This window comes from Marmota monax, unplaced genomic scaffold (assembly GCF_021218885.2).
Source record: "Marmota monax isolate L192 unplaced genomic scaffold, Marmota_monax_Labrador192_F-V1.1 WCK01_AAM20220418_F8-fsc00021, whole genome shotgun sequence".
Taxonomy (NCBI): domain Eukaryota; kingdom Metazoa; phylum Chordata; class Mammalia; order Rodentia; family Sciuridae; genus Marmota; species Marmota monax.
The window spans coordinates 14,480,376-14,498,967 of NW_026695228.1; the positions used below are offsets into that span (position 1 = coordinate 14,480,376).

Sequence of the window (18,592 nt, forward strand, 5' to 3'; positions counted from 1 at the left end):
CTAGAGACTATCTGTGAAATAACAATACATTTCAAAAATAATAGGCTATCACTAATACTAGATAAAGAAGAGTCTTAAATGGCTTAGTAATCACACAAGAAATAAAGCCAATGAAGTTTCAAAACAAATTAGTTAAAAGCCAGGTACAGAAGTAGGGATTAAAAAATAACATTTCTGTTTATGAATACATGAAGACAGGGCAGGATCTTAATTAAACTTTGCTTAAATTCTGCCTCCAGTCAAGGCATAATATATTAATGTTCCCATTAAATATTCAGCTGTAAAAAAGCTGGACTATACCACAGTTAACTTGAGTAATAGATTAGTTGACTGCGATGAAGAGTGCAAAGACACTTCAACCAGGTGTCATCTTAATTCGTTTTTTAAATAAAATCTGTCATTGTTAGTATTTTCATTGTCTATGCCTTCCATTTAATGCCAATATCAATTAATTCTCAAATTAATTTACAGATGTATTCTCAATCAACATCTTAACAGGCAAACACAAAAAGTTGATTCTCTACGTGCAAATGAAAAGGAGTAAAAAAACAGCTAAGAAACTCTTGGGGGAAAAAAAGATGATCTTGGTAAAGTGAAAATTCTTGTGTATGTCTTTTTTTAATATTTATTTTTTTAGGTGTAGATGGACACAACACAATGACTTTATTTTTATGTGGTGCTGAGGATCAAACCCGGGTCCTGCCCATGCTAGGCGAGTGCTCTATCGCTGAGCCACAATCCCAGCTCCTTGTGTATGTCTTTTAATCTCTAAAATTCAGAGTTATTAATTTTGATAGCCTGGCACAAACATAGGCCAAGAGAACCAAGCAGGGCCCAGGAAAAGACTTTACACTGATAGGATGCAGGTGACACTGCAGAGCAATAGGGACAGGACAGACTTCAACCAAGTGACATGGGGTTATTATCTATACTGATTTCAAAACAAAACTAGACACACACAGCACCATACACACACACACACACACACACACACACAAACTAGATGAAAGCTCTAAACGATAAAAGAAAAAAATAAAATTTAAGGGAAAGTATAATGGACTTTTTTTTTTTTTTTTGGTACCAAGGATTGAACCCGGGGTTCTTAACCACTTAGCCACATCCCCAGCCCTTTTTTAGATTTTATTTACAGACAGGGTCTCACTGAGTTGTTCAGAGCCTCGCTTTTGCTGAGGCTGGCTTTGAACTCAGATCCTCCTACCTCAGCTTGCCAAGCTGCTGGGATTACAGGCGTACGCTACCGTGCCTGGCATAATAGACTATCTTGATGTTTAGAGTAGGGAATCATCAGTGAAGATCAAAAAAGAACATATCAAAGGAATAGATTGATAAATTTAGCTACATTAAAAGAAATTTGGGGGCTGGTATAAAGTTCAGTGGTGGAACACTTTCCTAGCATGCATGAGGCCCCAAATTGAATCCCTAGAACAAAAAAAGAAGAGAATTAAAAACTTCTGCCTATCATAGATACTATAAAAAAATGAAAAGACTGATCACAAATTAAAAGTATCTGCAACACAAAACCTCAAAAGCTGAATATGCAGAATACATACAAAATTCCTATGGGTCAAGTGCCATTGATATCTCACTTTTACTGACCAGTTTAAAAAATAAAATCATAAATGTGTATGGCACATCAGGTACAGGAGCACATGCCCATAATGCCAGCTACTCAGGAGGCTGAGGAGGGAGGATCAGAAGTTCAAGGATTGCCAAGGGAACTTAGGAAGACTCTGTCTCAAAATTTAAAAACACAAAAAATTTAAAGGACTAGGGATGTAGCTTAGTGGGAGAGTGCCCCTGAATTCAATCTCCAGTAGTATGAAAATAATAAAGCATATTATATGCGTGCATGCATGCCATTACAACAAAACAAATAGGGCAAAATGTTAAAACTGTTGAATCTAGCTGATGAAAACAAAGGTGATCCTTACAGTTCTGTTTTCTCTCCTGTTCTCAAGTTTCAAACACTTTATAGTAATAAGTGGTTGCAAGGGTACAGAGTCCCACAGAGTAGCAGAGTGGGGGGAAACTACTGATATAAGATATGATAAGCACTTTTCAAAACAGGAAACAGAACCAAATGAATAAAAAAAAAAAAACACAAACATCCTCATTAGCATTCACAGAGACACATATTATAACTACTTGAAGAAATCACTTAATGCCCATCAGGTTGACAAAAAACTGCAAGTATGGCTATTTCGAATAAGAAAGAGGCTAATGGGTGTTCCCAATATTCTGCTCCTAAGAGCATAAATATGTCCTGGGTACATATACTGAGGCATATTCCAAGGACAACATACTATTCTGTGGTAGAAATGAACTATTGTTTTTATACAATCAACATGCATCAACTTCAGCTACTTTTAAGCAAAAGAACTAAATCTCAAAAAAACATGGTGCCATTCCCATTTAGAGTTCAGGATTAAGAACCAATCAATTCCATGTTCAGCAATACTCTCAAAGATAAAGGCATCATAAAAACTTAAGGATGTTTACCAAAGTCAGAATACTGATTGTCCTTGAAAGGAGGACAAGATGCAATCCAAGAAGGACAAAAAAAGAATGCTCCAGGCTGCCAGCACTTTTTTTTTTTTTTTAAAGACAGTGAGTATGTGACAGTGTTTCCAACTACACATATACACTTCATGTGCTCTTCAGTATGTGAGCCATATTTCATAAGAAATTACATTCAGAAACACCAGTAGTACTGGAAATTGTTGAAGATAAAAGGCATAAAAATCATTTTACCTTAAATTAGGTCCCCCAATGCATTAGACAAATTTGTTATTTCAAGATTCGCTATAATCAAAATTATTTTTTTAAGGATAGAAATCCTTTATTAGGGAAAATAATCACCCTCTCTTATCCGTCTGGTAAGAACAGTGTTAGCATATATGCTGCCAACATGCATATTTAACTGCTTTTCAAATAGAAAATGGAAAATTTCATAGACTACATAATTTAGACTTCTCCTCTAAAAAATATAGGGGCCCTCTCATACATACCAAGACAATAAAAGGCAAGTGTGTTACTAAAATATAAAACTATTTCGATATTTCACAATTAATAGTTGTTTAATAACAATGCACACGGATATAAAAGATTATTCTTCCTATTATGTGTCCTTGGAAAACATAGTGGGAGGGGAGGAAACAAGATACAACCTCAAAGAGTATAATCATCTTTTAATAGGAAATAACAAGTTTTAAAAATTAAACATGAAAAGTTTTGAGATTTTATGCTACTAAAGAGATCCCTAAAATACTCCTTCATCCTTTGTGTTCCTGATTTTCTTTTCCTTTTGCACTTATGTATTTGACATATTCCAATTTATATTTTTATCTCATCTCTACTATAGGTGAGAATCACCTTCTTCATCTGTGTAACATAAATGCTCCCAGCTTGAGGCCTTGAATGATGAGGCCAAACATCTTTTAACTGTAAGTGAAAACAAGTTAATTCTTGTATTATTGATAAAGTATGACTTATCATACAATCATATATCCCATAGTGACAAATGACTAAGCACTCAAAACCATAGGCTGAGAAGTGTTCCCACTTCATTTCCCAACCGCTAGGGGGAAGCCTTGGAAGGCTTTTCCACAATGGGAACATAACTGTCATCACATAATATGTAAAGTAATGAATGCCAAAGGAAGATGTTTATCCTGATATGTCTTTTTCATTCCTGAAGGAGTGTTTTTAGCCTATGGCTTTGCCTTGGGTGAAACAATGTCAAGTCGTATAAAGCAAACAGAATGCCAACCTTTTAGGCGGGTTATCAAGTCCTTTACATGGTTACACACAGGAGCAACATGCATATAAGGGGGCCAGCTGGCTTTCGACCGTTATACTTAACTTGAGAGGTGAAGTGAATAAATTGAAAAAAAAATTACATCACATAACAAATACTACTCAATATTCAAATCAGTGGATACTAGTGGGAAGCTTCCACATTTCAAAACTTCAAAATGGCAACCTGACAAAATAATCAAGGGGCACCTGAGGCTCACAGAATTCTCTGTACATACTTTGCTTACCAAACTTCTGTAGCAATAACTTAAAGGGGGGTACATAATTAACAGCATGCTATTAAAAGCTAGTTAGTTGTTTATATCTGTTACTATCTTTTTAAAATCAGGCCATTAAACAAGTGAGTGAGAAAGCTAGTTCTTTTTTATACTTGCTCCATTGCAGGTCACCTGCTAGGGGTGGCTTGTCAAGATTATTTAAATTCAGGAGCAATACTTGGTTGACAAGCTCCTGCACTGCTCCAGGCTACAATCCTCACACAGTGCCTGGAGGGTTATTACAATTGCGTGTCTACAGAGGACAACAAAGGAGCCTTACCCCTTCCCGAAGGCACCTCATTAGCACCGTGTAAGCAGCCAAGGGAACGGCCCAGCATTCTCTGGGGTTCTTTTTTTTTCCTTCCTAAAATGAAGTGGAAGGAAAGACAGTGAAGCTAACAGCACAAAAGATATTAACCCATTCAAGAAAGAGGCACAGTTCTAAATGCATGAACTATTTAAAACTTCTTAATATTCTATTTAATTTAATACTTAATACCTGACAATTACAATCAGGTCAAGGGTCTTTTACTACAGCGCATATACTGAGTATCTCTTCTATCTCCCAGTATTTTACATATGATGTTCACAAGATTCCCCTCATCAAAAGCTAGATAAAATTAATTTAAAAATGAGAATATGGTTCAACCAACAGAGAAACTATTCTATTCGTAACTGAAGATGATAGCATAAATAACCCTACCCAAAACATACTACAAGATCCGGAATCATTTGAAAGCAGAGAACACACAACTTTAAGTAACATCCATAAGACAATAAGTTACCAGGTGAGATAATGTGCTAAATAAAAATAAGCAAATGTAATTAGCAGGGACACTGATTTTAACGACATCACCACAATTGTCCCACAGAAGATTAACCAAATTACCATAACCACCTCAAGAACACTCCTGCAACCTATCAAAGTAAATCAGGTGCCACTCAGGAAGGTGAAAAAAATTTTAAAGCACAAAAAAAATAGGAAAATAGGTTCTAATTTTTTTTTTTAAACAGGCAGACCTGAATGCTCAGAATGGGAAAATGAATCAGAGGAAGCAAGACACAGGACAGGTATGTCTGTCCCCTGTGCAACCGGCCCCTGGCATGCTTGGTGTGGGAGCTGAGTTGGCAGATGGAGCATTGCCTTTCTAAAAGGGGAGGCTCCTGTATGGCTGAGGATGATGCATGGACATCAAGCATGTGAATAACCACCACTTTGAGGAGTGTAAGTGGCATGGGCAGAAGCAGATGCAGGCCACCACTCTACTGGAAGGTGGCTTCCAAAGCTCTGGCTTCCTCATATGCAGCAGCAAAGAGAAACTGGACAGTGGTTCTGACTTGGATGTGGATGGGGATGACACTCTGGAGTATAGGAAGCCACTATACATGGAGACTGGTGTGATCCCAAGGCAAGGAGCCTGGTGAAGACACAAAGAGAAGCACTCCAGGGCACAGTCCTAAATGGTGACATCCTAGCATCCACATCACACTCTAGTTCTCTAAATGGGCCAGTGGCAAGATGCCACCTACCAGCAATGGTGAAAGCAGCAAGTAGGAGGCCATGCAGAAGACCTGCATTAAGAGCAACATTGAGAAACTCACTGAAGATTCAGTTGTGACTATGTTTGAAGCCTTGAAGGCTTGAATCAGGGAGCTTGAATGGCAGCTATCTAGGGGAGACCAAATCAAATGCCTTATCTGTATGGGCTCACACTGATGTCCCGTCGATCCAGTGTTGGCAAATAAGCTACTAAGGATCAGGCTGCAGACCCTGGGTGTCAAGAAGCTCTAAGCTTGATGCAATAGCATCACAGCACCTGGAGACCTTTGGAGGATCTACTTGTGAGCTAGCCACCTAGGCAGGCCTTTCCATGAGTGAATAGCTTCACCTGGACCCAGCCTCTGGGACCATGACCCTCTTCCCTGTATGCATATGAACATGCATACACACATAAGACACAGGACTCTGGAACCAGAGTGGAGGCTGAGGCCCAGGCCCTGCCTGCTAGCTCCCACCAAGCCTAGGTAACGAACATACCTTCCATGTCTCTGTTCCCAGGGTCAGGCAGTAGAGTGGGGGTGGGGAGTAGACAAGGCAAGGCTCCAGAGGTACAGTTCCCACACACATGCAAACACTAGACTGAAGCACATGTACTATAGACCACGGATGCTTACAATGCTGTGTATAAATGAGGCAACTCCTTTGCCCTCTACCCCCTCCCTTTTGGTTGTATGACTTTCTTTTAAAGAACTTCTGGAAGCTGTGCTCAGGGTTGGTTGGGGGGCTGTTTAAAGAACCTCTGGAACCTCCTTCACAGCTGGTTGGGGGTTCAGCCCATCCACTTCTTGGGGTGCCTGCCTCTGCTTCTCCTATGTGCTCAATGTTCAGTGGTATATATTTCTTCTCCCAGACATGGGTTACATGCCCTGAGGGACGTGACTCTCTCCTTAGTCTTAGCTCTTGGGGCTGCTCTCAGGACCTAGGAAGTAGGTCCTGAGCTGCAGCAGAGGCTGAAATGGGGGCTGGTTGAAGGCACCCCTGGGTGTCCCTCCTGAAGGCCCCAAAGTATGATGCTGTGCCTGCATATTCCATACAAAAATAATTGTCCTTTCCCTTTTAAAAACTACACTTGACAAGGATTAAACCAAAATAACCAAAAACCTGATAATTCCACAAAATCTGTTGCCTCCCTAAAAGCTATTTTTACAGACCCAGGGATTAACTTCCTTTTTTGGTATGCTATAAGATGTAGTCATGTCATGGCCACAGAATCATCCCTTTATTAAAAGAGGTTACCCTTTATCCAGTTTAAAAATAGACACCAACGAACAACATTCTCCCAATCTACTGTAGAAACAGACATGTGATGCTGTATATTTACATAAAACTCTAGTGTGAATGACAGAAAGCAAATCAGCAGTAGCAAAGTATGCTGAGGAACCTTGCTGGTAAAAGTATATTATCTTTGATTGTAGCAATAGTTTCACAGATATATGTGCATATATCAAAATTTATCAAATTGCTATCACTTCATTATACAGCATTATACATTAAACTGGGAGAGAAAGGGTGGGGGGTACAACTAGATTCCCATTCCTGACAAGATGACAAACTACGTACCTGATTAATCTTCTAATGCAAATAAATGGTTTTATTTTGACATCAAGAAGATAAAGACTAAATAAAAAACTGAAGAATCCCAAGCACAGTATGGATATCCTGAGCACTGAAGTCTGAGTTTACTCTGAGGGCCCGAAAAACCTGATAAATTTGAGCTTTTATGTCAAGGCCTCGAGAGTCCTAGGGAATGGCAAAGTGGACATCAACTCTCCAGCCTCATCCCTAAAGAGCTGCAAGGAAAAGTGCCTTTCGCAAAACTTCGCACATCAGAACATCACACAGTTCCTTTACAAGAAGAGGGAAACAGAAGCTGCATGTGCCGATTAAGAAACAGGACCGTGTAATGAAGTCAAATCCTACCATTCTATATTAATCATATTAATGACTAAGCAAAAGCTCTAGTGCAAGTATCTCCATATATTTTTATATATTTTTTTAATGTTGAGGATTGAACCCAGGTGCACTATACCAATGAGCTACATACCCAGTCCTTTTTTAGTTTTTTATTTTGAGACAAGGTCTCACTTAGTTGCATAGAGTCTTGGTTGCTGAGGCTAGCCTCAAACTTGCAGTCCTCCTGCATACACTATTCATATCTTTAAAGAGAAAACACCAAGTTTCTGCCTGTATATAAAATGAGACAAAATAAGAATATACATCTCTTTTTGCTGGTATTTTCAAAGTTAACTCTGAATATAAGAAAGTATTCATAAAGTTTCTTTTTGAAAACTAGGCAGATATGGTAAAAAATAGAAAAAAAAAAAAAGACTTTTCCCTGTACACTTGACCTTACTTCCTAGCTTTCTGGTTCATAAATGAGTTTGCTCTTCAAAACAAATTTACATACAAATATATTCAACCCAACATGTACAAAAAGCTTTCTGAATAGAAAGAAATAATGCTAGTGGAAATTATTTTTAAGTATAAGTATGTAGAAACATTGCGTTTGGTGCATTAGAGTACTAAATGTCACAAAGATAGCAAAATACTTTCCTAATTGCTACACATACTCAGTACCAGTCCTAACATTTACTGGAAGACCCAAAATCATAAAGATATCAGTTCTCCTCAAATTTATCTGCAAAATCAATGCATTTTTTTTTTTTAAAGATGATTTACGGACCAGACAAGCTGACTCAAAAATGTATTATGACATGTAAAGGGCCAGGAATAGCCAAGACACTAATGTAAAGAAAGAACAAGAAAGAGATTTGCTGTACTATCAACACTAATTATGAAGCCAAACAATTTTAAATATTCATATTTTATAACAATTGGTAGCTACCTCCTAGTGCTGATTATTGAGAAAGTTGGTTTAATATGGATCTAATAATATTCAGGTTGTGTAACATTTGAGCAAGTTCAAGAACAAAAAACTTAATCAGAATTTCCTTATTAATTTAAAACCTACCAGTATCTGCTTAAAACTGAGTATCACATGATATGACTAACCCATAATTTATCAATATCTATTCAATAATGTTTTTTTATAAAACATATTCGTGGAATATTAAATTTTCTCTTGGTGAGTTCAATAGCACTTCCATATTGTAACTTTAGAAACAAGAAGTCAAATCCTGCCATTTGATATTAGTCATATTAAATGCCAAACCTGCACAAAGTAGTGTTTTATTTAAACTGAAAGGGGGCTTTATATTGAAAGAAACAATGGTCTCCTGCTACCTAAAGGAGTCAAAGATGGCAACAACTTAGGGAGTAGTTTGGAGACTTTTAGTTCATTATTTTTAAAATATGGTCTGAGAATCTCCTACATATTTAAGGGAATTAGGCACTGAGAGGGAGGGAAGAAAAGAAACAAGGTCAGCTAGAGAGAAAGACACTGAGAAACTCTTCCCCAGAAGTAAAGTTTCTCCTAAGTTCCTTAGGCATGCTCTAAGGGGAAAAGTCAAAAAACTTTTGTAGGATATTAACACTTGTCAGCCAGGATGTGTCGGAACATGTCAAACAGCAACAGAGTTAATCAGACAGTCTCACCTGGGTGGCTACAAGATATATCAGCTCCCCAAGGGTCGGTAAAAGGCACTGTTTTAATTTGCTGTTCCTGAAGTTCTCCCTAATTAATTCAGTTAAGAGAGCAATTGCCTGAAAAGAGAAAAGCATATTAGTTCAGGTGTATCACTCAGTTCTTTAAATTATAACATTAAAAGCAAAACATGCCACAAATTTATCTCCCATTTTGTAGAACTACTTTCCAAACTGTGTTCAAAGTATGGGAATTCAAGGAAATCACTTCCCCATCTTTAAAGAAGTACACAGAGGTTGACAGAGTTCCACCAACTAAACCAGGCCAACCAATTCACTGGGACACCAGGACACAGATTTAAACACACCACATCCCTGCTCTTCTCTAGCACACTACAGTTTGAAATGTTCTCACAGTATAGCAGACTTTTACATGATTCCTTTAAAAGTCTGCGAGGGGGAATGTTATACCAACGTTTCAACGTAATCTACTCCGAAATTCAGCAGCTTAACTTGCTAGGAGTCAGACTAAGAAAATCACATACATATTGAGTTTGTACATAAGAACACAGGTTAATTGAATAATGAAGTAAGACAGAATGGTTTTAGAATGATACATACAGAATGACCCCATACTAAGAAGGAAAAAATGTCTATAAATATTGTGGATGAATTACTCTAAAACAATGAAAATCAGAATGCAGTTTACAGATGAGACTATTTCTTATCATTCACTGGAAGACACTTGAAAAACTGAAAGTGAGCCTTTCAAAAGTTTCAGAGCAACTCAACAATGCCACAACATTCAAGCATGAAATTGCTGGGTTTTGCAGATGCATGTGGGGTTACAGAACTATTCAGCAGTCATACATTTTAGGAACACTTGTTGACAAGGTATTTTTAAAGAGCTTTTTGGAATGAACATATATACAATAACTATGTATATGCCTGTGAAGTCATCTCTATAATCAAGATAGTTAACATCCCCTAGAATGTCCTCAAGGACCTCCCTCTGTTTGGCTCCTCCCCAACCAGCCACCAATATACTTTTGATCAGTAGTTTGCATTACTAGGGTTTATATAAATGGAATCATACATTGTGTATTCTTTGGTTTCTTTCACTCAGTGTAATACATTTGAGATTCACCCACATTGTTGCACTTACCAAGAGCTCATTCCTTTTCATTTCTGTGTAGTATTCCATTGTATGGATATACCACAATGTGTTGCTCTCACTACCCAATGACTAACAAGCAGTGAATCCCTACCAGAACAAAGGATAAACAAAGAATGATGCAATATCACGTTATCCTCTTCAGTATGTCATTTCCACGGTTTTCCTTTTCTTTGACCTTCACTGATCATCCACTAGGACTACACTGAATCATCTAAAATTTGTCTGTATTCAAGTTTTTACCTGCAAAGACAAACTGTCACCAACACATTACCCCAAAAGAATGGCTCAAGTAAGTATATGAAAGAGAAGAAAGGATGAAAGAAGGAAGCTTGGAATATCAAAAAGGAATGAAGAACATAGTAAGCGAAAGTATAGATAAATATGCTTTCTTTTTCTTATTAATTTTTCTGAACTGTTTCATAGTTAAAGCAATTATGCCAAAAATTGTGATTTTGTTCTAAATATATTTATAGAATATATTTAAGATGATTATACAAAATGAGTAAGTCTAAAGAGATGAAAAAAGTTAAATTTTCTGTACTTCACTTGAACTGGTAAAATTATGACACCTGTGGACTGTGATAAGGTGTATGTAATACCTGGAGCAAGGATTACAGACAATTTATGCAAAGAGAAACACACACCACTATACAAAGAGAGTCAAATTGGAATTGAAAAAATGTTCAAACCCTTGGAAGACAGTAAAAAGAAAACAGAAATGAGAATGAAAGCAAACAGAAAGTAGCAGGCTTAAGATCAAATATATCAGTAATTATATTAAATGCAAATGGTCTAAATACAGCAATTTAAAGACAGTTCAACAGAGTGGAATTTTTTAAATGGCCAACTATATGCTGCATACAAGAAACTCATACCAGCATAGTGATATAGGTAGGTTGAAAATAAAAACATAATAAAGTAAATCAGGGAAGCAGTAATCAAAGGAAAGGAAGAATGGCTATGTTAATATCAGTAGAAGAGAAAAACTGTAGAACAAGTCAATCCACCACCCACCAAAAAAAAAATGCTAATCACGAATGTGTATCACTGAGCAAGAAAGTCACAAAATATATGGAGCAAAAAGAATAGAACTGGAACGAGAAACAGATAACTACAGTTAATGTTGTGGACTTCAACACTTCTCTCTCAGGCACAGAAAGAAAAATACTGCATGATCATCCTATGTGAAATCTTAAAAAGTAAAACTTGTAGAAATAAAAAGTAGAAGGGTGGTTACCAGAAGCTGTGGGTTAGGTAGAGGGATAGGAGGTTGCTGATTAAAAGGTACAAAGCTAGACAGGAGGAACAAGGACCTACTGCATAGAATGGTGACACAGTTAATGTGTATGCCACAACTGTTCAAATTTTAAATATTCTCACTATAAATAACTATAGAAGGTGATATGCTAATTTGCTTAATATAATCACTTTATAATGTATACATGTTAAATGTCACATTGTATTCCATAAGTAGTTAAAAAATTTTAAATTGACAAATAATTAATAAATTGATAAAACAAGGAGACAGAAAATGAGCATACATCAAAAAGATAATGGAATACTATAACCTTATGCATATAAATTTCATAACTTGAATAAATGGACCAATTCCTCAAACACAAATTATCACCACTCACTCAATAAGGATAGTTATTTGCAAATGACATGATTCTTTACATGTCAACTAGGAATGTGATCTTCCTAGTTAGAGTTTGGCAAGATCATAAGATTCAATATCAATACTCAAGAAACAATTATATTTCTATATATTAGCAATGAACACATGAAAATCGAAATTAAAAACAATGATATTTACAATAAAAAATGTAATACTTGGGTGTAAATCTAACAAAACATGTGAAGGATGTGTATGTGAAACTATACAATGCTGTTAATAAAATGTAAATCAAAGAAGATCTAAATAGAGATATATACTATGTTGACACATAGGAAAACTCAACATAATGAACATGTTAATTCTTCCTAAAATGATAGTCAGGTTTAATGCAGTTCTTATCAAAATCCTGGTAATTTTTATAGGTATCAACAAGATTTTAGAATTTACACGGAAATTCAAAAGAATTAGAACATTCAAAAACCACTGTGAAAAAGAACAACGTGGTTGGAATTATTCTATTTGACTTCAAGATGTATGTACATAAATACAGACAACTGATTTTTGACAACAGTTCAAGATTTATGTTAGGATTTAGATGCAAGGTGCCCCAAAAGGTCATGTGTGAGACAATGCAGAAATAGATTATGAGCTGTAGACCCTCATCAATGGATTACTCCACTGGTATGGATTAATTGGATGATAACTGTAGGCAGACAGGGTGTGGCTGGGGGAGGCAGGTTGGGGTTATGCCTTTGGGGTTTATTTTGTCCCTGGTGAGCAGAGCTCTCTGCTTCCTGGTTGCCACATTTTGAGCTACTCTTCACCATCACACCCTTCCACCATGACGTTTTGTATTACCTCAGGCCCAGAGATACAGAGTCACCCAACCATGGATTGATCCTTGGAAACTGGACCAAAATAAACTTTTCTTCCAAGTTGTTACTGTCAAGGTTTTGGGTCACAGGAACAAAAAAAGCTGACTAAAATGACTTACATAGTTATTGTAATCAAGATAGTATGGCAATTTTATGGGACAGACACATGGCCAATGGGACAAAATAGAGAATCCAGAAATAGCTTCACATAAGTGCAGACAACTGATTTTTGACAACAGTGCAAAGGCAATCAAATGGAGAAAAAACAAACTTTAAAAAAAGAAAGAAAAAGAAAATGGTGGAATATTTGTATGTCCATAGGAAAACCAAAAAGTGAGACTTAACCTAAATCTAACACTTCATTCAAATAGTTAACTCAAAATGGACCAAATATAAAACACAGAACTATAAACTTCCAAGGGATGGGGAAGGGGAAAAAACAGAATAAATCCTCAGGATGTGGGGCTAGAGCTAAGGAAAAAAGGTAGATCAACACCAAAAGCATAGAGACATTGTACCAGAGAAGACAGTTGGCAAATAAGTGAAAAGATGTTCGACAGCACAAGAAATGAGAACAAAAACCAAAGTGAGATATCACCATACATCTATAGTAATAAAAAATAGAGAAAACATTAAAAGTTACTGAAGATGGTGAGAAACTGAATCACTCCCACCTTGATAGTGGGAAGTAAGAAATGTACAGCCACTCTGGAAATGGTATGGCAGTTTCTTTTAAAAATTAAGAAAAAAAAAACTCAATTACTACACTCCTAAGCATTTATTTCAGATAAAGGAAGACTTTCATGCACAGAAAAAATGTTAATGGATATTCATAGCAGTTTCATTTGCAAACGTCAAAACTGAAATGACCCAGATGTCTTTCAATAAGCTAATGGTTACATCAACTGTGGCAAAACCATCCCAAGAAAACCTCAAGAGGAAAAAATAAATTATCGATACACACAATTACCTAGATAAATCTCCAAAAAAATTAGGAATGAAAAAGAAATCCCAAAAGGTTACATGTTACATGACTATTTATACAACATTTTAAACATGACAAAAATATAAAAATGGAAAAAAGATACTGAAGGTTGTGGGAGTGTGGGATCACGTGCAGTAGGGGGAGGCTAAGGTGAGCATTAAAGAGATCCTGAAGGATCGTAGCAGTGATGAAATTTCTCTTTTCTTTAACTGTCCCAGTGTCAATATCCTGTGGTAATAGCATCCCATCGTTCCCAAAGATGCTATCATTAGAGAAAGTGGACATAGCATACCCAGCACTTTTCTGCATGTTTTTTTTTTTTAAACAATTGCATGTGAATCTACAATTATGCCAAAATTAAGAATTTAATTAAAAAGAACCTCATGCTAAACTCAAAACTCAAATCCAGCTTTCTGCTTCAGAGTTGGTTGCAGGGATTTACAGCATTTTTTCCATTTTATAATCCACTGGTCCTTTTTGTCAGTAAGCATCACTGGAAATTTAAAACATTTTAATGCTGTAGACCCTTAAAGTGATAAAATTGTTTGGACTGCCTCCAGCATAATAGAAATTGCTTTGGAGCTCAGTGTCTTGTAAACAGACAAGCATCATATAATTTATTCTAGCAATGCCACAGCAACCTTCATTCCACTTGCAAAAGTTAACTTTGGATAGCATTAAACCGGACTCAATGGGTAGAGGATCCCTGCAATGTTATTTGTATGGGTTTTCCATTTATCTTTAAAATTTACAGAAATATTAATATTAAAAGGGGAAACTAAAAATAATGAACAAATACAATACAGAAAAGGGAAATACTAAGGAGAAAAAAATGTTTTTACTGACCTAGGTACAACGATATTTTTTAAAGGCCAATTCTAAATAGATAAAATAGATTTAGTTCTTCTTTGAACTCAAATCCATGTAATATGTGGGTATTATTCTTAGGCATGTTTGTCTTAGATGATAAGTCTATTTAAAAAAAAAAAAAACCCTGAGTAAAGAAAATTAATAGTTTTATTGTTGTTCTTATTCTACTATTACACTTTGAGGCCTATCTATATCATTATTGATTCTTAATTAATTTAAATGGTTCTTCTGTAACCACAGGCATGATTAATTGGTTGACTGGTATGCAGACAGTCATTTAAAACCGTATAGTCATTTCCCAAACTACTACTTTGAAATTAAACCCATTTTATAACAAATGTGATCAAGTATAGTCAGGTCTTTTGGCTTTATCAAAAGTCATCTAATTGCTATTAAAAAGGTCAATCACTTCAATTCCATATGCCCTGGACTGAGTTTCTTAAATCAAGGGCCAAAAGAGAAGCAGATGAATTAAGATCATAATAGTTTACAAGGTCTACAGTTTAAAACTAGCCTGCTGATACTTGTACAAAAATAATTTGCCTGCTCTTGACCCTCAAAATGTAGTTGTTCAATGTCCAAGGTAATGTATGTGTAATTAACAGTTACAAATAGAAAGCTCCAGATCCAGAAAGTTGACATTTTTTATATGGTCAGTGTTTTACCCTGTTTACACTCAATGGGAAATTTGGCAATAGTGATTATACTAACAATTTTTTTTTAAGAGAGAATTTTTTAATATTTATTTTTCAGATTTTCGGTGGACACAACATCTTTATTTTATTTTTATGTGGTGCTGAGGATCGAACCCAGTGCCCCGCACATGCCAGGCGAGCGCGTTACCGCTTGAGCCACATCCCCAGCCCTATACTAACAATCTTTTAAATCATACACTGTCCAATACTGTTTCCTGAACCCTAAAATAAGAGGCATCCCAAAATTTTTCAAATGAGAAGAGAATGCCAATTTTCTGTCCAAGCCTTTTCTTTCTTGAAGCCTCACTTTTAATATCTCAAAATTCCCTTGGGCACTTAATTCTGTAAGCCTCATACCTTTTTTGTCCCCATTCATGTTCAATTTTATTGATATTAAATCTGAAACTTCTTTGGATCTTATATATCTCATCAAGTCTTATCAAGAAAAATCACATCTACAGATGTGAAACTTCAAACCCTCATTTTCAGTGTTGGCTGAAAAAGAGGATGAACACCCTGGACACATAAGGGCTGGACACATGCAGAAAGAAGATAAAAATGAAGAGAATACAATTCTGTTCTGTATGTAATAACTCTGAAAGTGTCCTTGACAAGGTTGTAAGAAGCTCTCTTTGGTGACATCTGGACATCAAAGTTTTAACATTAGCTCTAATTTTCTGCGTGTTAATTAACTGCATTAAAACTGCATCCAATTTACATCTATCTCCTAAAACTAAATAATCAGTCAGAAGTAAGGACAAGATAGTTTAAACAACCAACGAGTACACTGGCAGATTCCGTCTCTCAAAAATAAATAAAATATGTAAGTAGATATCTCAAAACAGTTTTTCAGTCATTTAAAAAGTATGAACATGCTGTTTAAATAAACTGTCAACTTCCTCTGCTTTTTTCCCCCACAAATGTCAACTGCAGAAGAAATTTGGGTTTTGGTGACTAGTTACCAGGTCCCCCTTCCTCAACCTCCTTTTGAGATAAATCCTTTCCAATACTAGCTCTAGTCTGTTCAGCCTTCCAAATGTGGAAGACAAAAGGATCCCTGGCTCCCTTCAGGGGCCATCTTTCCTCCCATAATGTGGTACCATCAAGGGCAGTGCCACTTTTAGCCAGCAAGGCTCAGGAATCTGAATGACACAGAATAAAAGATTTGGCTGAAGTTCACTCATTCATTCTAGCAGTATCCCCAAGCAAGTCTCCAGGAGAATCCTAGTCCAAAGACCTCTGGAGCTGCCAGGTACTTTTTGTTCTAAAATTTCTTTTGGAGCCATTGATCCTGTCCATTTCCTTCTAATATCTAAGTTAGGTATAAACACCTAAGTTAAGCATAAATGCCTAAGTTACGCAGAGTCACCCTTCAGAAGTGATAGATAGTACTAGTGCTATTGCTCACTCTTCCTGGACACAAAAACATTTCACAGATCCTTTACAGTTGAGTGGTACCATGTTACTAGCTCTGGCCAATTGGCTGAAATTGAAATCATATAGTGTATACTGCATACCCATCCGACCTTGGAAACTTTTAAAACACTATGCTGGATGGAGATACCATATAAAATGGAAGTAGCAAGTAATGCTTAAGTCAGCTGCCCCTCACCCCACAGCTAAAGAACAAGTCTCAGATTTTGACAGTCTTCATTACCACAACAGAGGGTTGTCTATCCTGAGAGAACTAATTCAGTTCCTACTTCTATGTAATAATGCAAGAGTTCTACTACTTTCAAAGAATCATTAACAAAATAATCAGTAAACTATTGCATCCACATCTTACAGAAGATTTGTCTGGCAGATAAGATCTGCCATTGACATTTATGTCATGGATCTGACGCGAGGGTGGCAACACACTAATCACTAAAAAAGTAGTCCATGAAAAGTACACTGAAGATCATAATCCAGACAAGGCAAAGCCATGAAGATAGTAAAAAGATCAATTGTTGCCAGAGGGATTGTGGGGGAAGGAGGGATTAACAAACAAAGCACAGGAGATTCTTAAGGCAGTAACAACAGTAACAATATATATCACATTGGTGGATATATGTTGTCAAACATTTCTCCAAATCCATAGAATAAATGTACATGTTAGACTGATTTATGCTGCTGTAATAGAATATCACCAATAGGTGACTTATAAAGAACAGGTTTATTTCTTATAGTTATTGAGGCTAGGAAGTTCAAGACTGAGAGGCTTGCATCTAGTAAGGGCCTTCATGCTGCATCAGAGAAGGCAGAGGGAGGTCAGAGACAAAACAGAAGAGGAAGGGAGAAAGGCAGAGGGTGTGGGGAACCAAACTTGCCTTTTTTAAAACCCACCCACCTTACTGACAATACCATTAATCACCTTTTACTAGGCCCTACCCAAAACTGTTGTACTGGGGATTAAGTTTCTAACACATGCTTTCTGGGGGATACATTCAAACCATAGCAACTTTCAACATCAAGAGTAAACCATAACGTAAACTATGAACTTTGGGTGACAATGAGGTGTCAATGAAGATGCAGCAATTTTTTAAACAAATGTACCACTGTCCCACTCAGATGCAAAAGGCTGATAATGGAGAAGGCTATGCATTGTGTGGGGGCAAGAGACATTGGCTATCTCTGCTCTTATCTCTTATTTTGCTGTAAACCTAAAACTGTTCTATCAAAAAAAGAAATTTGGGTTTTGGTGACTAGTTACTAGGTCCCTCTTACTCAACCTACTTTTGAGGTAAAGCCTTTCTAATAAAACACAGTACTCAATTTTGCCTTGCAGATTAAAAAATTGGCTATCCATTGCTATAAGTCAGTTCATCAGATTATTCAAAAATTATTTGTCCATTTGTAATGGATGGCAAGTAAGATATTCTGTAAGTTCTCCCATTGAAAATCATTTTTTAAATGCTGTTTAAAATATCCTTTATAAAATGCACAACTGAACTGTCAAGAAATTAGGAAACTTCAAAGACTAAAAGGAGAGTAAAATGGGGGAAAAAAACAAAGAAAAAAAGGAAATGAGATAGGTAAGCACTCAGGATACTGTAACCCAAGGGACATGTGCTGCATTCTGGTGACCTTGAAATGACATTTTGAAATGGAACAAGAGGCAAATCCCAGGATCTGTCCACAGGGTAATATAAAATAGGAAACCATTCATATTAAGTTGGAACCCCAAGTATACAT

General features: G+C 36.4%; 1 protein-coding gene and 1 pseudogene across 5 annotated transcripts in view; one reads left to right on the plus strand and one right to left on the minus strand.

The window, feature by feature from the left end:
- The window catches only part of Ulk4 (unc-51 like kinase 4), a 536,812-nt gene that overhangs the window by 436,851 nt on the left and 81,369 nt on the right, over nucleotides 1-18,592 (minus strand). For 4 of the 5 annotated variants that reach the window (XM_046437488.2, XM_046437489.2, XM_046437487.2 and 1 more), the window contains 2 exons: nucleotides 9,211-9,318; nucleotides 4,375-4,458 (listed from right to left, as the gene is read on the minus strand). In XM_046437488.2, coding sequence (XP_046293444.1) covers nucleotides 4,375-4,458; nucleotides 9,211-9,318 — 192 coding nt within the window. The remainder of the gene's footprint in view (nucleotides 1-4,374; nucleotides 4,459-9,210; nucleotides 9,319-18,592) is intronic. The other variant, XM_046437490.2, reaches the window with a different exon arrangement.
- LOC124087603 (E3 ubiquitin-protein ligase RNF220-like) lies at nucleotides 4,734-5,940 on the plus strand (annotated as a pseudogene).